The sequence below is a fragment of the Arachis ipaensis genome, chromosome B2, assembly GCF_059453495.1.
Source record: "Arachis ipaensis isolate K30076 ecotype BB chromosome B2, ASM5945349v1, whole genome shotgun sequence".
Classification (NCBI taxonomy): domain Eukaryota; kingdom Viridiplantae; phylum Streptophyta; class Magnoliopsida; order Fabales; family Fabaceae; genus Arachis; species Arachis ipaensis.
In genome coordinates, this window is record NC_142437.1 from 74,528,267 (window position 1) to 74,552,819 (window position 24,553).

General features: G+C 33.0%; 1 protein-coding gene and 1 pseudogene across 7 annotated transcripts; one reads left to right on the forward strand and one right to left on the reverse strand.

Moving 5' to 3' along the window:
• Positions 1–6,496: 6,496 nt before the first annotated feature.
• LOC107625376 (dirigent protein 16 pseudogene) lies at positions 6,497–7,540 on the forward strand (annotated as a pseudogene).
• A 1,498-nt stretch (positions 7,541–9,038) lies between these two features.
• On the reverse strand, positions 9,039–14,056 carry LOC107612780 (hydroxyethylthiazole kinase family protein). 7 transcript variants are annotated; one of them, XM_021109318.2, is made up of 5 exons: positions 13,697–14,056; positions 13,455–13,573; positions 12,771–12,855; positions 12,096–12,635; positions 9,039–9,589 (listed from the first exon to the last, which is right to left on the reverse strand). In XM_021109318.2, exons 4-5 carry the CDS (start codon positions 12,582–12,584, stop codon positions 9,182–9,184), a joined length of 897 nt encoding a protein of 298 aa, XP_020964977.1. In that variant the 5' UTR covers positions 12,585–12,635; positions 12,771–12,855; positions 13,455–13,573; positions 13,697–14,056; the 3' UTR covers positions 9,039–9,181. The 7 variants fall into 7 exon arrangements, with proteins under 7 accessions (XP_020964977.1, XP_016170010.1, XP_088362504.1 ...); XM_016314524.3 differs by lacking the exon at positions 12,771–12,855 and adding an exon at positions 13,155–13,222; XM_088506378.1 differs by lacking the exon at positions 13,455–13,573.
• Between the last annotated feature and the right edge of the window lie 10,497 nt (positions 14,057–24,553).

The window sequence follows — 24,553 nt, forward strand, 5'->3', positions numbered from 1 at the left end:
ATCATCAAGAATAATAAAATCAGATTCAGAACTCATCATCAAACAAAAACTATAAAATCATAAACTACAAACAAACTATATTATCTAGATTCAAATCACACCTCACTACTTGATTCGATTCAAAACAACAATACAATTTACCCCCGTTCAATTGAAAAAGTCAGAATCTGTAGATACACCGAAAAGTTACCCTAATACACCAAAATATTTCTGATTTACACCGAAAAATCTGATTTAAAATGGAACAGATTTATCAGAACTACTACATTACATTCAATTCAACAATCAACAATGAACAAAAATTTTCACAACCAAGGTTCACAACATTATTCACCTACATAATCATAAACTACTAAGGAAAACATTAACTAGAATTGAACCACACCTCAGGCACTTCATTGGATTCAAAATAATAATCCACTTCACGCTGGCTCAGTTGACAATCTGAGCTTGAATCATTCATTATCTTTAAAATAATTTCAGAGCTTGATTTAAAAAATGAAGGCAGATAACAAATGAAATCGAGAAAAACAAAGAAGGAGAACGCAGAGAGAACACATGAAAATGACGAAAGAGAACACAGAGAGAATGCACAAAAACAAAGGAAGAAAAAATGTAGAGAACGCAGAAAACGTTGACGAAATTCGAAAAAGAAAACGAAATCCTCTAAAAAAAAGAAGTTATATATTCGCGTGTAAATTGAAAAATTAGTTATATTAAGAGGTGCATGAGCTGAATTAAGTTAAAATAACTTGTATGGACTTGTATGGACAAATCACTTGTATGTGGAGAATATTTGTATACGGTAATGTTAGGGAGACAAAAAAAAGCCAGAATTTACCTTATTTAGCATTCATTAATTATCGCAAAAATTAATGCATACTAAATAAGGCAAGTTATAGCTGTTTTTGTCTGATTTGCTTTAGTTACCAAATATTTCTGATTTGTATATATATAGTCATGTCGTGGAAGGTCTAAGAACAATTAAGGAGAGTCGAGGGTGTAGGAGGAGAGATAAAAATGAGGAGAAAAAGGAAAGAAATAATATTTTTGGTTTTATTCACACCACATTATTTGGTCGTTTACGTTATAGGGACCAAAGCACTAAATTGAGTTCCAGAATTAGAAACTAAATTATGTCAATTGAAAACTAAAGAGTGAACACCCAATCCGTCCCTGTCCTTTTTTTTATGGACATCGCGACCCTTGTCTAAAAAAAAGGAACAAATCGGTCTTTGTCCCATACTTTCGTGAGACGTCGCGGTCCTTCCGTCATCTCTCCTGACCAAAATAGATGAAAATTACTTACGTGTCAGTTAACGTTGCTGATGTGGAGGTTAACACTCTGTTAAGTTCCACGTTGGCCATTAGAAAATGGACATGGGTCGATCTGTCCCACTTTAAAAACCCAAAACTACGTCATTTTTTGGGTCTGGGATGCGTTTCGATTGGGGTTTCCATATAAGCCCCCAGTGTTGCTCCAGTAATTACTAGAAAACCCTATTAGAGCAAGAGTCCTCCCCTTGAAGTAATCGTCGACCTCTCGAAGTTGGAGCAACGTGTTGATAGTGTTGCTGACAAGGTTGCTGACTGACCTCCACATATTGTTGTTGACGGTGGTTGGATAGTATGGTTGACGGAGCTTGGTTGAAGCTTGGACGGAGATTGCACGGAGTTTGCGACGTGCCAGGTTAGTCTGATCCTTCCCTTACCTTTTCAAATCTGTGTTGTCATTTTCAATAATTTTGATATGCTTTGGCATGTACATTGTGTGGGTGGTCCAAGAAGAAGAGAAATAATAAACAATGTGACTGTGGGATAATAATTTTCTAAAAATCTAAGCATTATTTTGGTTTTTGGTGTAGGTCTAGAAGGTCAACCACAAGAGATTTCTTTGTCACAGAATGCCCTACAATCAGAGGAGGTAAAGTTATCTTATATAACTTTAAAGCTAGTTACTTTAACTTCATAAATTTTCGGAGACATCATAAAAAATTCTTTGTAGGTCCAGCATGCTACAAATTCCAGCAACATTCAAGAAGGTCCATCTGATGTAGCCTTCACAACTCAATCCAATCCAACCCGAAGGTTAAAGAACCCTGTTGTTAGGCCCCCACCTCCACCAACCCAGTATGTACAATTCAGTCAAGCACCTACAATAGATCAATCTAACCCAACTGCCAACATGCCAAGTTTCATGTCCACACCCCCACCAGCACCAAGGCCAACACTATGGTTCAAATCTCAACCAGGAGAAGGTCCAGCTCTGAGGTCCCATACTTCGGCAAATCCTACTCATGGCCCAATATCTCCTCCAACAAATCCAACAAGTGGAGATAGTGCAATATCAGCAGAAACAACAGTTGCTGCAAGCTCGGGAACTGCTTCAAGGCATTTCAAATTTGTGCCCACTTCCGACTTCAGGCGCCCAGGACTTAGGCCACCTAAGAAGACATGAAATTGGACCATCTTTTGTTGCTAATTTGTATCTTGGCTACAAGCCTTTAGGACACATGTTTTGGTTCAAAAACTACTATATTTTGCTACTTAATACTACTGATTTTAGGTTTAGAACTTTTAGTTGAGATCCCTATATTTTGGTTATTTGGCTCAAGCCCATGTTGCTGCCCATATTTTGAATGGACATATTATGTGTTAAGTTGTTTCAACACCTGGATTGCTCCTTTATTATCAATATATGAACATGTATCTTTCTTTGAGTTTAGACTTTAGATACTTACTGCTACACATCTATTACTTAGCTAGCATGCATATTTGTTAAGTTTATTTCATGACATATATGCTATTATTTATCAATACAAGGATGAAATTTAACATATTCATCGTCATAGTTCAAATTTTACAAATTCACCACAATCATTCTTATTTCATTCATCATCAAAAGTGTTGTTCAAAATTCATCTCTAGAAAATAACAAAATTCAGCTATCAAAATCCTATACACTTGCTCTGAACAAGCTTGCAATTATAACCCCATCAAAAAATGCTAACAAATTAAATCCATACCTAATACATCTACTTTCACCCATTTTCAATCTACACTTATCTAACTGATCTTTCAAACCAATTAATCTTTCCTCCAACTCATTAACTTTGTTATCCACCACATAACCATGGCCTTCCAATCGATTCTACTTCTGTTTTGATGCCCCAACTGAGACCGCCTTGTTAGCATCCTCACCACATGAAGAAACATAATCATCTAACCATGCAAAGAAGTTGCAATACCATTTTTTAGTCTACAAAAATGTTTAACAGTTGTTAGCATTTATGGAATAGAAATTGAAAACAAAAAATTAGCTAAACCCTAAACAACTACCTTGAAGTATGGGCAGCAAAAGAATAATCTGTTTGGATTCTTCACCGTCCCTGACATGAACAAAATTGCATGAGAACCACAATAACAAATTGGGGTAACCTATTTCTTCTTCCTCGGAGCTCCAACACTCCCACTAGAATTCAAGCTCTAGCCTGAATCGTCTCCACTTCGTCGATTTCATGATGAACAACGCTCTCCACTACCAATCATGGTCTCCTAGGATTTGTATTTGGGTTGGGAGAAGAGTGAGAGATTAGTTGCATAGATTCACTTTCAAACCATTCTATTTCAGTGAAGACCAAAAACGATGTAGTTTTTTGTTTCTAAAGCCGGACAGATCGACCACTGTCCATTCCCTAATAGAACGTGGAGTGAAACCTAAAAAATGACATAGTTTTAGGTTTCTAAAGCGGGACAGATCGATCCTTGTCTATTTTTTAATGGCCAACGTGAAACTTAACAAAGTGTTAACCTCCACAACAACAACGTTAAGGCTGCGTTTGTTTTTAGAGACAGGACAGAACATGATACTGAGACAGAGACAATAGGATGGGGACACTAAAAATTATCCTTTGTGTATTGTGTTTGGATGCGATGTACAAGACACTAATGTAATGTCCAGTATTATGTTTGGATACACATGGACAAGACTAAAATATTATATGAAATGACTAAAATAGCCATGTGATTCCAAATTTTCTACATCAAGTACAAACTAATTTAATAGAGAATGAGAGTACGTAGGAGTAAAGATGGAACTTGAAAAAAATGTTTAAAGAGGCAAAAAATTTTAATAAAAAAGATATAATAATATTTATATTAAAATAAAATTTATAAATATTATTATTTTATTTTTAAATTTATTATTAATATGTAGGAATACATATGGTTAAGATTAACAAAAAAATAAATCTGAGTTTGATTAATAAAAAATTTTGTTTAGGTTAATAAGCCAAATTAATTTTAAATAAAAAATCAATTTTAAAAAAATCCGTTTTTACATTAAAAAAAAATTAGTTTTTCACATAAAAATCTATTTTTATTTAGAAAACCAATTTTTTTAATCTAAAAACTGATTTTTCTTTAAATTTTATAAAATCAATTACAACTTATAAATTATTTTTTAATATTTTAAAAGATTAATTTTACTTTTGATAATATTTATCTTTCAAAAGTTTCAAGACTAATTATTTTTATTACAAATCAAATAATATAATACAAGGTTAAAATGGTATTGAAGTAAAAACGATAAGAAGCAAAGAATTATCCACCCCAATAAAAAGTTCTATAAAAAGGAGAGAGTACCTGAAAAAGAAAGAGATAGAGAAAGAGCAGGAAGAAGAAAGTACTTCTCTGAGAATAACGCAATAGAAAAATAAGAAAGGGTAATAGTGGAATAATAAAAAATATCTATAGACAAAAAGGAAAACAAAATTTATAAAAAAGTCAGTGTTCACTCTTCCAAATCCTGTGTCCATCATTGTCCTTCGTAGAAGAGTGGACACAAAAATATAAAAAATTGTCTCGGAGACAATGTGTTCAATGTCTATGTCCTACTTCCAAACACTTTTTAAACATGAGTTGTACATGTCTTTGTATCCTGCCTCCGAAAACAAACGCTACTTAACTGACACGTAGAATTTTTGTCTGTTTTGGTCAGGACAGATGACGGAAGGACCACGACATCTCACAAAAGTATGGAACAGGGACACCGATTTGTCCTTTTTTTTTTTTGGACAAAAGTTGCAATATTCATTAAAAAAAAAGGATAGGGACCGAATTGGGTGTTCATTCCAAACTAAATGACCAAAATGAATTATTATAGAGTTAAATTCTAAGTACAATTTTAAGCCAATTAAAATTTGAAGATTTTAATTAAGACAACTATGAAATTTGAGAGGCCAAATTAAATTTTTATTACAAAAACATAATTACATTATTTTTAAATATATCCTTAGTAAATAGGATTATTGTTCAAAACAATAACAAGTTTTGAGTAATTCAAAAAAAATTTAAATAAAATAAAATTTAATATAACCGTTCACATGAAAATACTATACTAATATTGTAATTACAATAATTGAAAGAGAGATGTCAGAAAGTAAATACTTTTTATTAATATTAGTTAATATTTTAGATATGTTATTTTTATATTATTAAAATTTATGCTTTAAGATTTAAAATTTTGAATTAATACAAAAATATCTCTTGGTTACAAAAAAAATAATAAATTTTATTAATAATGTGATATTGCTCTTAATTGAAATTTAGGGGTGTCCAAGGATCGGATCCGATCCGCATATCCGCGGTATTTATTCGAATTCGATTCAAAAATTGTGGATATGGATCCGATCCGCAAGACTATCGGATCGGATCAGATCAGATCCGCACACTAATCGGATCGGATTGTAGATTTTGTGTAGATATTCGTATATTCGCGTATCCGCAAAAATAAAGAAATAAATGAATAAATATTCTTTTTATATTTTATTTCAACTAATAATTATCATATATGTTATATTATTTTAATTTATTATTTAAGAAATATATGTTTAATATTATTTTAAGAGTAAACATATTTAAAAGAATAGAAAAAATGAATTTTATTGATATTTTTTTAATAAAAATAAGCTTTTAAAAATATTTGTGTTTTGCGGATATATCCGATATCCGATATCCGATCCGATCCACAAATGTACGGATCGGATCGGATCCAAACTTAAAAACTGAGGATATTGGATCTGATCCGATCCGATGATTTTAGTGCGGATTGAATCGAAATTTTGGCCATATCCGATCCGATCCGCGTTTACCCCTATTTGAAAATACCATTATCGTACTTTTCTCTTTAGATTTTCAACGATAGTAGTGTCACTAGACTTTGGTTTAGTTGTACTTCACCATCTAAATCCATTTTCTGAATCGTAGAACATCTAGTGATAGAAAAACATTAAGGGATTGAGTGGTTAAACCAAATTACTTTTTTTCGCTATGCATTTTCACGAAGAACCTGATTTCATTTCATCACAAATATTCTCTTTCATAAACACCTCAAAAATGCCACTAGATAAGGATGTGGCTCATTTCAACTAATCAACGTTCTTACTAAATTCAACCACTTCATGAAATCCCCTTTCTCACAACCACTCCAAAACTCACCCATGCATTCTCTACTATATAATACCAAGATTCTGTGTTCAGTTGAACTCAAAAAAAAAGGACTCTACTAAATAGAAGAAGTAGCAAAATCTACATCTGAAATACTTGGAAACAAGATGTTGATAAGATCATTATTTACAGCTTCAATGGCAATGTTAATTACCGTTGCTCAATGGGAAGTGATTGGTGTATCCGCAATTGACCCGATTGCAGCCACAGGAAAAGAACCAATGATTGAGTTGTACATGCATGACATTCAAGGAGGAAGCAGCCCAACAGCTAGGCCGGTTACCGGCTTGCTGGGCAACATTTACAGCGGGCAAGTGCCTTTTGCGATGCCAATAGGATTCAACATCCCGCAAGGTCAGACTGCTGTCCCCAATGCCAATGGTGCTCTTCCAACTGTCAACGGAGTATTCGGGATCCCACTTGGAACCGGCTTGGCTGGTACGAGCTTTGCAGGAGACTCAGGGAACAATAACAACCAGAATAATGCCCAGTTGCAGTTAGGACCTGATGGTTTGGGACTTGGTTTCGGCACAATCACTGTAATTGATGATGTTTTAACGGCTCAACCAGAACTGGGGTCACAAATAGTTGGGAAAGCTCAAGGAGTGTACGTGGCGAGCTCGGCAGATGGGAGTAGACAGATGATGACATTTACCGCCTTGTTCGAAGGAGGGGAGTATGGAGACAGCCTTAACTTCTATGGCCTGTACAAGATAGGGAGCGCCATGTCGCAGTTATCAGTGATCGGGGGCACAGGGAAGTTCAAGAACGCAAGCGGTTTTGCAGAGCTCAGAGCTCTTATCCCCCCAGGACAGGTTTCCACTGATGGAGCAGAGACATTGCTAAGGATCACTGTCCATTTGAACTACTAAAACTATGATGTCAAGAATATAAGAACAACTGGGTGCTGTTTGATTGTAGATGACTGTGAGATTGGTCTTGTATTTTATCAGTTTGTTGCAGAATGTATCAGAAATCTTCATTGTAACCCCAAGAACCATATGGTGATTTGTTTTCTTTTCTTCTTTTTCAATTTGGCAACCTGTGACTTGGAAATTTGGTAGTATAAAGTAGCTGATTTACAGTGAAATTGAAACTATCTTAAGAGGGATTTCAAATGCAAGAATCGCCAAATGCCTCGGAATAAGAGATTAGACAAATTAGAAGTAGGAACGTAACGTACAAGTAAACTGTAAGACACGAACATTTTAACCAATCAATTAATTGATTAAAATTTAGTTAGGAGGGTTTAATCGTCTAGTCTAGTCACCAAAAAAAAAATCGTCTAGTCAAAACTAAATTTAAATTTTATAATTTGAAAATCTACGAATAAAAATTGAGTTCAGAAAATTATTTGAAGCGCAAAAATATAATTATTTAGGAAAAATGTATATCGGGTCATAATTAACTGTACACACTTATGTCTCTTCAAGAGAAAAATAAAAATATAAAAATAATCAAAAAATATTTAAAATATAAATTGAGATTCTTATCTTTAAAATTTTGGTTCTAAGTAGGGTCAATGGGCGACCGTCACTTAGTGACCCTAAATACGTGACTTTATTCTTCAATTTCATTCATTTGTTTCAGAGAGAGAGAGAGAACTCGAGCTTATGAGAAGAGAAGAGAAAAAAAACCCTAATTTTATTATTCACCTTCTTTTTTAAATTCATTTTTCTCACAAATTGGAGCTCCGATCGACAGTCCGTTTGTATCCACGCGTTCCTCTTAATTTCTTCTACATTTCTATATCACGTTTGCGATGAGTAATCGCAAGAACTCTATTCCACTCCTCTATTTTTAACTGATTTCCCATTTTGGATAGTGTGGATATTGAAATTAGAGATTTTGGTATTTTAGGAGAAACTCAAGCTCAATTTTTAGCGGGATTTTAACTCATGATCATGTAGAGTAAGGTAAGAGAATCTTTTTTTCTATTTTTTCTTAACTTGTGTGAAAATCCTAGTATAAACCATGTGAAATTTGTATATTATTAGATTGTATAGAGTTGCTTCAGTGCTTGGTTTGGTTGGTGTTGATTAAAGCTTGGATTAATTGAAGCTTGGATTGATCAGAGAGAAAAGTTTAAGAAGTTGGAACTACCATCACTAAGGTACGGGTTTTGGTTTCGAATAATCACTATATAATGATATGTGAAAACCTAGGGTAGTTGACCTTAAGATATTGTTGAATTAATGTTGTTGATGTTAATGGTTTTTTAGCATGAATGTGTGAAATTGAATGATCGTTAGAATGTTGAATGAATTTTGGGTGGGAGGCCTTGATTGATTGAGTTATATCTCGATATGTATTGATGTGTTGTAATGTATCTGTTGAGGTTAAAATCCTTCTAGATAGTACGTAAAATTGGATTTGGGATGATTAATTAATTTTAGAAAAATTGTGTAACTTTGGTTAAACGTAAAACTTTATGTAATAGGATGTTACATAAACAATTCACAAGCTATCTGTTAGAAGTTCTACCAAACTAATTCCTATACATCAATAAAAATCTTACGAAGAATTAAATCTTTGAAATAATAGAACTATTTATTGGAAAATAAATTATAAAAAAAGGAAAAAAATGTCGCATCCTTTATAATCCCAACGGTAGACATCTACATGAGTATAAATAAAATTATAATTACCCATTTGCAACAAAGATCTTCGCATTTTAAGACAAACTTGTGATATTAACATGAGATTCCAAAGCAGCTTCATCAAGCCCATGGAGGGCATCTATCAAATGCATTCGCAGAGACGCAGGACCTTTAGCATTCTTCATTCCTAGCTCACCGGTGACACCAAATACCGCTAATGCTGATACTGCTGCATCCAAAGCATGGATTTTGTCAACAGCTACAAAGGCAGCAATAAGTGCCGTAACTGAACACCCGGTTGCTGTTATCTTTTGCATCAATGGCACCCCATTGTGAGCTCCAACGACTTGATTTCCATCTGTGACAATGTCGGTGGCTCCTGATACTGCAACTATGGCACCACTGCTTTTAGCTAATAACTTTGCAGCTTCCACTGCATCCACTGACTCATGGATGCTGTCTGTACCCTTGACAATGGAGACCTATTTACAAAGTGAAATGATAGAATTTCTCAGATAAAAGGGTAGAGAACAAATAAAGACCTTTTACTTTAAGTTTTTGACACATTATCTAGATTTTCTTTCCTTTTCCGCAAATAAACAAATAAATAAATAAAAGGTGAAAAAATAAAGAAAATCTGAAGTTATAAGGCTAATCATGTACAACAACTAGGCATCATCAACATTTTGGTAAATGAAGAAAATTCAGAATATGGCATCAATGTCGATTAACTCTGTCTATGTTACATAGCCTGTACAAATCCCAGATAAAAGAGAAGGACTGAGTACTAAGATACCTAATCTTGATTGTCATTGAAACCCAAATAACTCGGTGATATAAGAACATTTTAATTGTCATGGAAGCCAACTTTTACCACTAGAAAGGCTACACATATTATATTTTTCAACACCATTTCCACACCACCGGTTGCATGAACAATGTGGCATATCATATAATAGAGTCAAGAGCTAAGAATGTTGCAACTACGGCAGCGTACTTGCATTTGCAGGAGCCATTAAACTTGATTCTCCAAATCGTCAATTTAGGACAGAATGCATCAGCATGCTTTAAAATATAGCTAAATTGCAAACATCAATTAACAATTTTCTAGAATTAAAGGTAACAGAAGAATTTAAAACACTCTGGTCCATGTTTATGTCTTTGGGAGTGTGATAGAAACCGCATTAGGAAAACAACAGAATAGAGAGCAAAGGTATGTATCATCACCACTGGGAATGCGAAAATAAATCAGCTCGGGAATAGGGATGACACTATGAAGAAATTAGAACACAAGAAAGATCTTGAGTTGATGCCTATGTGAAAATTAGCAACCAAAACGAGAATTGTGTAGATTTTCATTATTCTTGATGATTATGTCAAAGGGAATGGAGGAGATTTGCATTTTAGATGTTCGTAACTTTGAATAGAGAATATGGCTAATTGCTGGAACTGTTGTTATTTTAAGATGACTCAGGTTAGGATTTGCTGAAGCTAAAACTGTGCCTTGTTCCAGATGTTGGCAGCCACATGAGCTGGTGCTACAAATGGATTAAATAACGGGTGGATTGCTCCAAAAGCATTGAGAAGCTAGGGAATTAGTAGTTTTTTGTTTAGTACATTATTATATTAAAATTTTGCTAGTTTCCCTTACTTTGTATCTAGTTTATGTTTTGGTTTTTAGGACTCCATTGTCACCTTTCTCTCACTCCCTTCACGGGTTTTTAATGAGTTATTTCCAGAAAAATAAAGGGGGGAAACATGTAGGAGCTCAGATCTACATACCATTATTTCCCATAACAGAATGCACAGACACTATGCAAACCCCATAGCTGCCAGCATGGCAGTCATCATAGAGGAGAACGGGGTTATTTGTAGGGATGTGAGAGAGTAGCAAGGTAGGCTGAATATTGGTTAGAAATTGGGAGAGTAGAGCTGCTCCATAGTGCCCTGTATTTCCATTTCTTTGTTGCCTTTTTTTCATAAGTTTTGTTCCAAATTCCTCTTCACTGATTCTTTAATGTCAATGTGAGAGATAGTGATAAATACATACTAATATCATTTCCTTCTATTCGTTCTTCATGGTTCCTATCACAGTCCTTTGGTGAATTTGTCTATAATCCTAACAAAATGAATCCCGAATTATTTTAGAAGTTAAAATCCCTGAATATTTAGTCATCTACATTTAACTGTCTTTAATTTTTCCCCTTTTTCTTTAGCGGTACAAATATGAAATTAGGTTTAGTGAAAGACTGACATTGTAACAATCAAATTAGACAAACAGAATTGAAACATGATTTACAATATTGTTACCAAAGGACAACTATATACTTAATTATCAACACTATTAAAACCCCTTTGTGATGAGGCACCCTTTTATCTCAAAGTTACAGGGACTTTTTGCTTAGTTACTTAGAGAGTTTTGGTGCACCTCACAGGCATTTTCAAATTAGGCAACTGTTATGCCTCGCATCTGAACATTCACAGCTGGCCATGTTTTAAACTGTGGTTGCAGATAGCAATTTAAAACATAAAACCATGTGGAATCATTTTCTTTACCCTTTCTTATACCCTGAAAACAGAGGCACTATTTCCTACTTTATTAAAAAAGGTTCCCCGTAATTCAGTGTATTCTCATAAAGGTTACTTTACTTTCACTGCCTTATATCCTCAGTGATACAATTAACATCAGGATATTCTTTTTGAGGAAATTATCACATACTCCATGAACACTACCACCTCTACTCAAATATAGGGTACTCCCTTTTCACTCTGTATTAATGGGACTATGGGGTCAGTTTGTATTCTAATAGCATTATAGCAAGTAGATGATATTGACTGATATTGTGGTCTACACATAACATCATTGAATTGAACTAAATTATTTATTAAAAAAGGAAACAATTAAGAGAGACAATTATGCTTAACAACCAAGAAACCTTTTCAGTTTTCACTTCTACTTGGAACGAAAAAGAATAGACCATTTCTTACCTTGGAGGGTTGAGTGAAAGCCATGGAGAGAGCAATGATCTCAGAACCATTCCCTCTTATGACAGCAGGTTTCAACTCCACAAGCTCCATGCAAGCCTTCAAACGAAAACCAGAGGCGGAGACGGCAACAGGGTCGAGCACCCACGGTATGTCCAGTTGGGAGCAGAGTTGTGCAGCAGACTTCATGGAGGGAAGCCAGGAAGGCGTGAGCGTGCCAACATTGATGCAGAGTGCCTGGCAGCAAGGTGTGAAGTCATTGAGCTCCTCGAGGGAGTGAAGCATGGCAGGGGACGCACCTGCGGACAAGAGGGTGTTGGCCATGAGATCCATAGAGACAAAGTTTGTGATGCACTGGATCAGTGGGGACTGAGCTCGAACATCAGAGAGGAGGCGCCATGCCTTTTTGGCCCATGATGATGGTTGATTGTGGTTGTTGGTGGCTTTCGGGTTGATGTTGGTGGCTGGGTTGGGTTGGGTTTGTTGTTCCATGGATAAGGATGGGGTGTTAGCAATCTCTTAAAATATATGGCCTGAGTTAGTCTGTCAACAAATGGATATAGAAGGATAGGAGGTTATTAATAAGGAACAATTAAGAGGAGAACCATTTGACCTATGAGTCTATGACACAATTACTCTTATGACAGCACCCTATTTTAAATACCCTGTTTATGTTACTTGTGCTACAAAACATTTTAGAGTCCAGCTATTGTCTGAAACATAGGCACAGTTCTCAGGCATGCATTACCGTCTAATTTTCTACCTGTCCAAACCCATTTATACAAATTGATTAATAGTTTTAACAAAATATTACAATTAACTACTCAGATTTGGGTGATATTAAGCATTGGTCAGGTAACTTTGCCTATTTTGATGTTTAAACAAGAGCATTGAAACCTTCTACAAAAACCATTCATTTTAACCACAAAAAATCATGAAGTCATTAAATTCAAATTTGAGCATTTTAACTTCATTGATTGTCTAACTCTGCTAACAGATGATAGTGCATAAAGAACTATTTGGTAATTGATTTGTCTATAGTACGTTGACATCTCAATTTACTTTTTGTGTCCACATTGAAACGGGGGTGGCTGAAACTGTGATGGACACCTGCTTTTCTGAGATTACAGCTGAGATAAGATTGTTGATAGTAACAATTAGTATCTTGATTTATATGTATAAAATCACATATGATTAATGGAAGATTTGTTTAAAGAACATCAAGTAATATATACTGGACTGTGGTTAATGGTTGGATATAGTCATCTGAGAGTTATCGTAATGCAAACCATTGATAATTCTAAGAGTATTATCTATTGAAAAAAAAAAAAGGAAAAATCGTCGGTGTATAAAGGAACTCACAATTTGGACTATATCTCAGAACAAAAGCTCCAACCAAAATAACTTTACAACAGAACTTCTGTTAAAAGGGATACCAGTCAAGTACCAGCCAAATCAGTGTTATAACAGTCAAACTAAACCTACAATCAGCCAAGTTACATCGAAATCAGCGTCAAAAAATACAAAACATAAACCCTAAAATCACAGAATCACGTAGGGGAAGATAAAAAAGGCACAGCAGGTAAAGACAGGCAACAGCCTACCAGAAGGAACGGGGAGTTAGCGACAGCAACAGAAGGACGCCTCAGTGAGTCCAGTGACGACCTCGGAGGAAGGCACCGTGAATCGGCGAGAAGCAGAGGCGAAGAGACAGAGGCACGGCCGCACTGCTAGCGGCAGAAGCGTAGAGGCAGAGGCGACACGTCTGCAAGCAAGGCCGAGAGGAGGGTGGTGAGAGACGATGCCGAACGGTGAGAACCGAGGTTGAAACGTCGGATTTCTAAGCGAGAGTGCTGGCTGACAGCGGCGGAGACAAGGCAGAGAGACTGGGTGAGAGCAAAGAGTCACAACTCCTTAGCCAGAGATAAGACCTGAGATTGAGAAATAAAACTTTGTATTTAAAGAATTTAGTATTTTTTTTCCCCTTTTAGTTATATGATATCTTTAGTTTAGAAATCTAACTAGTGCATGACCCGGGGGTATGATTAGGGGTGCACAGACCCGGTCCGGCCCGAAGGTCTGGCCCGGTCCGAAGGTCCGATCCAGTCTCGAACACTTTAGGAGTTAATTTGGTGTGTTTTCATCGGATTTAGGGTCGGGTAAGGATCTTAAAAATAGATCCGGTCATTATTTCGGGTCGGGTCCGGGGCATAGCTCGGGTCACCTGAAGTCGGCCCGGTAGCCCGGTCATCATAGACAATTAATATTTTGTGTTATTAGTGATGGATCATGACTATTCTTATGTGGAATTAAGTATTGTAAACCTTAATATTTTTTGTTATTAGTCATTATAAGACTATAAGTTAATGTTTTATGTTTAGAATGCATAAGACTTTAGACTAATGCATAATATTGTGTTATTTGTATTGATTTAAATATTTTGTATTATTAGACAATATTAGTATTGATTGTGGTTTTGCTTTAGTATTGATTATGGTTATGCTTTAATTTTAAAAAAGGGTTGGTTCTTGTTATATTTTTCTAAGTGAATTTTACCATGTTAAATAATGGTTGGAGTTTTGGAAATTTGGATATTTTTACATGCTAGCTTACAAGAAGGTATCAACGTATTGTAATGTTAACGGCCCGATTTTCACCCGGTATAATTGTGGCCCGAAAGTGTATTGGTTTTATCGGGTCTAGGGTCGGGTTCGAGTCTAATAAATAGACCCGGTGTATATTTCGGGTCGAGTCTGGGTCACATCAAACCCGGCTTCACCCGACCCATGTACACCCCTAGGTATGACATAAAAATTATGAAAAATCATTAAATATATTATACATGTTAATTAAAATGGTAAGATATAGAATTAGTATTTAATTAACTTAAATAATGAAATAACTATTAACTAATATTAATAAATTTTTAGAATACAAAATATTTTTTATGATAATTTAATTTACATAATTTTATAATGGTAAATAGACTATTATAAAAAAAGAAAACTAAAATTCTATATTCTCTTTAAACATAAGCTTATATTGTCCTCAACCAATTTGTTCTTGTTTTAAGTTTCAAGCATTTAGTTTTAAAATTTGGATAATTTGAATTTTGTTGTAAAATACAAAAAGGATAAATTCTATAGTGATATAAATTATCTTTTCACCGTAAAATTTTTAACAGTAGAATGATTAATTTATATATCAAAAATATATTAGAAGAATAAGTCTTTTAATTATGAAATATGGTATAGTATTCAAATCAACTAAGAAAAAAAAATCAACAATATCACTCTACTTTTAGAACCGATTCAGTTTTGTAGTCTGCTAGTGTTCATGTCCTTCATGCATACCTCATCATTTTGTCTCTAAAATTATTAACATTAAACACTCTATTTTGATTGACATTATATCATTTTTCTTAATAAATCATATTCTCGTAACATCCAACTCATTCATTTTCCATATCACGTTTTGCCACAACGCATAAATCCTAAAATATATGTTTGACGTTAATTGTTTTGTACTCTTGTTCTTCAAGAACCGCATCTCCAAAATTATATGTTCTTTGGCTTTTATGAATTTATACACCACCTTCAAATTCTCATCTTTGACATCTATTTTTTCTATAACGAACTATATAATATTTAATAATCAATTAGCAATATATCTCCATTAGCTTTTTCTTATACCATTTTTTCTATCATGCACACCACTTCACCTTTCACTCTAGACTAATCTTTATTAACGTGATGTTGGTTTCAAGTGATTTTTTAATTGATCAAAGCATAAAACCAATCATTCTGCTAATAAAAAAAGTAAAACAAAATAAAATAATTATTATAAGATAAAGATACATTACTCGAAATTAATCTTATTTTTTATTTTTTGAGTACAATTTAAGATATACCTAATCCCAAATTATCAAACTATACTCAAACTTAGCTACATCTATTCAAATATGCTTGAAAATTCAAGTACTAAGCAATCTCAAATATTTTAGTCAATGAATCAAATAATAATTAAAAAAAATCTGAAAATAGAAAAAAAATAAAAATAAGGGTTACATTAGCTTCCTGAAAAGAGAAAAAGAAAAAAAATTAAAACCAACAATGATATAAAATACTATTCAAATTGCAATAAATCCAAAAAAAAAGCAAAAGAGATCAAAAGATCAAATTTAAAAAATAAATAGATGAATGCTTGAATCACATGTATATAGCTAATGTTTGTAGCAATCAAAGACATGTAACAAACACATAAACCAGATTGAGAACAAATTAAAAAAATAATTAGCTTCCTGAAAAGAGAAAAAGAAAAAAGTTAAAACCAACAATGATATAAAATACTATTCAAATTGCAATAAATCCAAAAAAAAGCAAAAGAGATCAAAAGATCAAATTTAAAAAATAAATAGATGAATGCTTGAATCACATGTATATAGCTAATGTTTGTAGCAACTAAAGACATGTAAGTGATGTAACAAACACATAAACCAGATTGAGAACAAATTAAAAAAACAATATGCTATACAGGAAACAAAAAGCAATGAAATAGTATATTAGCAATACACAGAGAAACAAACACAGCAAACAATAACTAAGAATAAACAGAAAAATCCTAAAGAGAAACAAACACAGCAAACAATGAAAAACTTGACCAAATGTGTCACATGCTTCCTTATGTTGCCTATTTATTGAATGATTAATTCATTCCTTATTTTATATACATATTGGCAAGATCTTCTAACGAATTCTAGCCCCAAAGCCCGAATGTTGTGACATTCATTGATTTCAAGATGTGTAAGTTCCTTGCATTCGGTAGCAATTGCTTCCAAACCCTTGTGACTTAGTAAATAATAGTCAGTATCAGATTTTTTAACTTCTTGCATCCATTACCAATGGCAAACAAACCCCTGAAATTAACCATTATTCAAAGAAAGAAAATTACTAACTAAAGCAGAAAAAAAATGAGAGAATTCTTGGCAGAATCCAAAATTTAACAATTGCATACATGAGGAAAGATTGTGCAATTGGATGAAACACTTAAGGGTCGGGAAAATGGAGCTAAATAAACAATATAACTAAGCTTATCTCACTAAATGTGCTTGAATAGTATCAAAGCATTATTAACATTATAAATAACATGTTAAATCATATAATGATTGGTTGCATGATAATAGTTGAAAGACACAGACCATCATATGATACATGCCACATGGTTAATAATTTAATAAAAAATAGCAACATTCATTTACATATATGGTACATTCTTTCTAATTTACAATCTTCAGTGATCATTCTTACCTATAATTTCATTCTTGACTATCTGGTTAAAAACCCTAAAGAGAATGCAAGTCAGAACATACGGTAGTAAAGGTGCATTCCAAAATCCTAAAGAGAAATGGTATATGAGCAATACAAAATTTATATCAAAGAGCATACATCTTGTAATGATGATAGCACTGCATATTGGTTTTTGGTTTTCCTGCAACACACCTCTTTATGTGAACATCCATACAATCAGTGAGGTTCTCTGCCAAATCAAAATCAAGTTGCACCAAGAAAATTATCATAAACTACAAACCCAATCAATTAGTGAGGCTTTAAGTAATAAGCCAAACTGGAAGCGTGACCCATAAACCTTACAATGACAACAATAAAATACTTGTAAAATAGATAATAAATCATCAATAGTTTACCTCATTAGCAAGCTTCAGACACGGTACACCCTTGTTAAAATTTCAGATTCATCTGTTGCATTTGGTCTTCAATCCATGTTGCTGGAATTTTAAACACATTATATAAAACTAAAAGAAGTGAATCATAAGATAGATCCATCCTAGGCTTTCTCAACCAATATTAGTAGTAAGCTGCAATAACAATAATAATAATAATAAAGTAAAATTATATCTATCAAATGGAAAAAATTAAGTCATAATATATAGACAAATAAGCACACAACTCTTTGAAAAGCAAATAAGCAAGAGAAAGCACATGACTTCAACAGAAATAAAAAAGAAAAAAGAGCATAGAACATTAAGTACAACGAAAAAAAAAGAGCATAGAACATTAAGTACAACGAAGTACTGAATCTTCTTACTCACTTAGTTGCTCAAGGGCTCTCCTATCAGATTTCAGTAATGTAAGCAAGTTTTTTGAGAACTTTAGTTATTTTTCTAGAAAACAAAAAGCACAATGCACGCAATGCAAAATGGTTGATCTCTAAACTCTCATTATGTAAAATAATTGGTTCTCAAAATGAAAGAGTCTAAGAAAGAACTATCTTAATTATATAGGAACAGAAGCTTTGAAAAGAAAAATTAAAAAAATGGTTTAAATGCATATATTTGCCAAACATATAAATTTTTCAAGATAAAGAGACGAATTCATCATCTCAAGAAAACAAAAAAAAAGCAAAAATTAGCTGAAAAAATATAGCATGTGTAGTTAGAGCATGAATATACAATAATTAAAGCTAAAGCTTCGTGATCTTTTATTTTCAAAAAAAAAAATATTCACTCCAAACCATAAATATTCAAACTTTGCACCAGCCAGATCCACCTTATCGAACTAATACATAACCACTGAAAGAAGAATATCAAATACTAATGTTGCGAAGCAATTGATACATACCATTAATCTAGAAGGAAACAAACCAGAACGAACTCACCCACAAAAAAAATAGTGGCTCCATTTGTGATTCTTCAAATCTTATTAATAAACTGAACGGTAATGGAGGATCTGTTAAATTTATTATTTATTAATAAGTTCAGCCATGTCCTGTTTCAATCATCTCCTCTCAAGTGAGGAAAAAGAAACTAAAGACTGTCAATTTCTGTGTTTTATTTGTTCTTCGTTCTGTTTTCTTTTCCTCTTTAAAAAGTAGAATCTTGCTTATGTATGAATGAGATATCAAAAAATTTTCTGCATGCACACTAAAGAAAGCAATTTTTATTTGTCCCTTGATAATCTAGAATGATCTACAGTTCTTTCATGAGAACATTTAAAGTCTTGGCAGTTGGCACCATGGTTACTAATCAAATCAGATATAGAGTTAATTGAAATGAATAATTAATGACGACATAATAGAACATACACAAAGTTACACCACTAAAGAATCTTATGGAAACTTACTTGTTTATTCAAATTAATGTATATATAGGTTGAATGCTCATTTTCATTAACCCTTGTGAATGCAGAAAGTAACTTCTCAACATAATCAAATTTACTATTAAGCGCCATGTGCTCGAAATACTTCACATCAGAATAGACCCCAATCTCATACTAAAACCTAAGAAAAATATAACAAAAGAAAATTGATGTTCAAAATGAGGAATATTAAGAATCTTAGTCAATAATGTATTGGAAAAATAAGATTCTAAAAAAGTTATATGAAATAAAAATCAAACTTTTAAAATATGCTTAAAATACATATTGAAGAATATAATAGTAATATCACTCTCAAATTAAAACAATATAAAACCACTATTAAAAAAAATTTAAAAAAAAATAAACGCAATAATCCATCAATCAAATGCCGACTTTAAAATAAAAAAAGGAAGAAGACCGACACATATGGTTAATGGAGGCATTTGAATGGCTTTTTCATAGTAGAAAAAAGGGAGAGCAAGAGTGTGAGGAAGAAAAAATTGAATAAATAATGGTCTGGACATTGAGCTTGTTTGGGCAAACTTCTAAGAAAAGATCTTTTTTCGAGTTATCTTTTTTTAAAAGATTTTAAAAAAGTAAAAGTAATTTTATGTTTGGTTATCTCATACAAAAAGATCTTTTTATCTATCATTTATGTTTGGATATAACAATATAAAAGTACTTTTTTGTTTATTTATTACATAAAAAATATCTTTTTTTAAGAGAAAAATATCTTTTAAAAAAAGATGTAAATTACAGCTTTTCAAAAAAGATGTTTTTTTTTTATTTTTTTTAGTGCTTTTACTTTTACTACTAGAAATTTGCCAAACACACTAAAAAAAAAGAAGATATTTTTTCATTGAAAAAAGATCTTTTTTTATCAAAATAATGACATCCAAATAAGCACATTAGAAGGGGAAGGGAAATGGACAAAGGAAAATGCATGAGAATGAGTCATACTTATGGGAAAATGGACCATGTGAACAACGTATATTAGGATGCACATTAGAAAGAACTTGTGAGAATTAATGTGGTGGAGGCCACGTTGGAATTCCACTATCTAAGAATCCTCTTTTCAAGGGATGTTATAGGATAAATATTTTAGTTTATATTTTTAAATATAAATAATTAATTAATAATAATAAATTATAATTTATAATAATATTTTAATATTTTTTAATATAAAATTATATTTGATTTAATATAAATATAACAACAACAAAACATTGTTCTACTAGGTGAAATCGGCTATATAAATTAAATGACATCATTGAGCTTTATCATATATCATGTTTACAGAAAGGCAGTTCAAATTTTATATGTAGATCTCGTTTGACCACTTTATGGATGGTCTTTTTCTTTCACCTCTTGTCCATTTTCCATCTCATCCACCCATCCTTTTGAATGGGTGTTCTGTCGATCTTCTTCATACATGTTCAAACCACCTGAGACGCGATTTTACCATCTTTTCTACAACAGGTGCTATTCCAACTCTCTCTTTTATGTCTTCATTCCTTATTCCATTCAATCGTGTATGACCACTCATTCATCTCAACATCTTCATCTTTGTCACACTTAACTTATATTCGTGTTCCCCTTTGGCCGTCCAACACTATGTACCATAAAGTATAGCTGGTCTAATAGTAGTGCGATAGAATTTATCTTTAAGTTTTAAAGACATTTTTTATCAGATATAAAACTAGACGCACTCTGCCATTTTGACCAAACTGCTTGGATCCTATAATTTACATTATGTTCAATCTCTCCATTATTCTGTATGATGCATCCAAGATACTTAAAAGTTAAAAACTTTTAACTTTTTGTAAGATATTTTCTCCAATCTTTACCTCTGTATTAGGGCGGTCGAACTTATATTCCATATATTCTGTCTTGCTACGGCTTATGCGCAAACTATACACTTATAGAGCTTCTCTTCATAAATCAGACTTCTTATTTAGGTATTCTCTTGACGCTCCCATAAAGACGATATAATCGACAAAAAGCATGCTCCATGGCACAGGCTCTTGGATATGCTCTGTGAGTACTTCCAAGACTAATGTAAAAAAGTATGGACTTAAGGATGATCTTTGGTATAATCCTAAACCAATAGAAAATTTCTCTGTCACACCACCTTGAGTCTTCACACTAGTTGTAGTCTCATGATACATGTCTTTAATTGCACGAATATATGTGATCCTTACTCTCTCTCTCTTTCCAAAACCTTCCATAAGACCTCCCTTGACATCATATCGTACGCTTTTTTCAAATCAATAAACACTATATGCAGATCCCTTTTTATTACTACGATACCTCTCCATCGTCCTTTTTAACAAGTATGTAGTTTTAGTGGTGGATCTACCTGGCATAAAACCAAATTGGTTCTCTGTTATTTGTGTTTCTTGTCTCAACATCCATTCTATTACCCTTTTTCATAACTTCATGGTATGGCTCATGAGTTTGATCCCTCTATAATTTTCGCAACTCTGTATATCATTCTTGTAGATAGGTACCAAAGTATTTTTTCTCCACTCATCTGACATCTTCTTTGACCTTAAAATTTCATTAAAAAGCTTAGCTAACCAACTGATGTCTTTTTGTTGTTCCAACTTTTACCTTTATCTTTTACTTTGTGAACTAGTTTATTTACCCTCATTTCTTCATAAAAATGCGAGAACCCTTACTCATTTAATACTACACTCAAGCATCAGTGCAGTGGCTCTTACTCATTTGACATTATACACGAGCCATACAGTGTGTTGCTTTCAGCCGACAACCTAACTTTAACGCAATAATGTCTTTGATCTATGTCATGAAGATTCGACATCTCAATTTCTCTTTTAAAATAAGAGAATAAATATAAAGATTAAAATAAATAAAATTATTTTATTATCTTATTAATACAAAATAGGGTTAAGTACGATTTTGGTCCCTAATGTAGAGGCCGAAAATTTATTTCGTCTACAGCCTTTTTTTAGCTACAAAATGGTCTTGAAGTTTTAACTTAGTTTTAAAATCGTCCTTCGAACGAAAATATCCCTCCTCTCTTCTTTCCCAAAATCAACCAGAAGCAAAGGTATAGATAAGGATGGCAACGAGTTCCCATGGCAGCGGGAACCTGCCCCCAACCTCCATTATCCGTTCCCGTCCCCGCGACGGGTAACGGGGACCCCGTATGCACCGGGGACCTAGGTCTCCACGGATTTTTGTAAAAAAAATAAATATTAAAAAAATTAAAAAAAATTAGAAAACATTAAAAAAAATTAAGATAATCTTCAATTGTCATTACAAACATAATTTGCATAGTCTTTAAAGACTTAAATAGCAATAATCAACAAACACAAACATCCAAACATATTCATAAACTATCAAATATTCCATAAACAACCATATAAACAACCAAACAAAGTTCACCACATTGTAAAAACATAATTCTCAATCCTCCGTTCATCCTGTAGTAATAGTAGATCTTGATTTACTTGAATCCTACATCGAAAAGAAAACAAATTAAAGTTAAAATCATATAATAACTGAATAATAAGTCAATAATATGAAAAATAGTATATTGTATATAATTTAATATTTTACTTACATCAATATCTCCTTTAATATTATGAATTATATAGCACTCAAATGCTTAACCAAAAATTCAAAATCAAAGTAAAATAATAAAATTTCAGAATAATTATAATAAATGCTTAACAAAATCACAGTAATTATAACAGAAAAAGCAAACAAAGATAATGAAAATGATAACAAATGCTTAATTATAATCATATAAATTAATCTTAACCTAACTCAGTAATTATAACAAATGTTTAACAAAATCACAGTACACACAATTTCATAATCATAAACAAAAAAATTTCAGAATAACATCATAAATATATAACATAACAAATCTTGAAAATTACAATAAATAATAAAACTTTCATAATCATAGAAACCAGAATCAACAACTCAGAAAAATAATCATATACATTATACCATCAACAACTCATGAAGATTATAACAAATGCTTAATTATAATCATATAAATTATATTTAAAGCAAATCATGAAAAAAATAAAGTTCTATGACTTACCCAGTTACTCGATGGCGAAGAGGTGACAACCGGCGAAGGCGCGACAACTAGAGAAGAGGTGACAACCGGCGAAGACGCGATAACGGTGAAGATGACGGACTCCCTGCTGCGGTGTGCGTGACGTGATCGTGACCTGATTGACCTCCACTCCACAGTGCGTGAGAGGTGGCGGTGACGGACTGAGGGGGTGGAGGTAGCGCCGTAGCGGTGAAGGACTGCAAGGGTGAGAGATGGCGGTCGGTGGTGGTGATGGTGCAACCGTGTGTGGTTCAGAGAGGGCGAGAGGAGAGGGCGAGAGGCTGAGGTTTGAGGGCGGTGAAGAGTTCAAAGACTAAGTTGAGGATTGTGAATTGTAAGTGTGACAGCTAGGGTTTTCACTTTCCTTCATATATATATATATATATATATATATATATATATATATATATATATATATATATATATATATATATATATATATATATATATATTAAGGGTATTCTAGTCTTTTTACATAAACAGGGTTTAAACGGGTCTCCATAGGCGGGGACCTCTATCCCTGCCCCCACCCCGTTTAATATACGGGACCCCGTCTCCCATCCTCGCGGGTACAAATCGTCCCCATATCCGCCCCGTGACGGGTAAATCCCCGCGAGTACCCGCCCCGTCGGGGATTTTCGCCATTCCTTGGCGCAAAGAAAAAAACAAAAGCAGAAATAGAAGCAGGTAGAAGCAGAAAGCAGAAGCAAAAAAACAGAAACAGAATAACATTAATCAAACAACAACGACCAGAAGAACAACAATAACAATAACAATGGATAATGGAATCAGAGCAACAACAGAAGCAAAACCAGAAGCAGGCAGAAGCAGAAGCAACCAGAAGCATACTACAAGAAAAAGTAATATTTGTAACAAAAAAAATTGTTACAAAAAATCAAAATTTTGAAACAAAAGGATTTTGTAATAAAAAAAAGGGGCCATTGCAGTATATCCCGTTACAAAAAAATTTTGTAACAAAAAACGAAACTGTTACAATTCAAAATGATATTTTGTAACAAATTTTTCTGATACAAAAAACCAGAAATCGTTACAAAAATGGTAACAAATTTTGATCTTCAAAGTATTTTTGGTGACAATCTATTTTTTCCTATCATAAAATTTTGTTACAAAATATAACTTGATTTTGTAACATTTTTTTTCTTTAGTTACAAAAGCAAAATAATTATTTTGTAACAATTTTTTTAATACAA

Excerpts from the sequence above, each read along its gene's own strand:
- LOC107612780 (XM_016314526.3), bottom strand. The coding sequence starts at position 12,584 with ATGGAACAACAAACCCAACCCAACCCAGCCACCAACATCAACCCGAAA. Across the intron at positions 9,590-12,095 it reads CTTTCACTCAACCCTCCAAG|GTCTCCATTGTCAAGGGTAC; the intron begins GTAAGAAATGGT and ends CTTTGTAAATAG.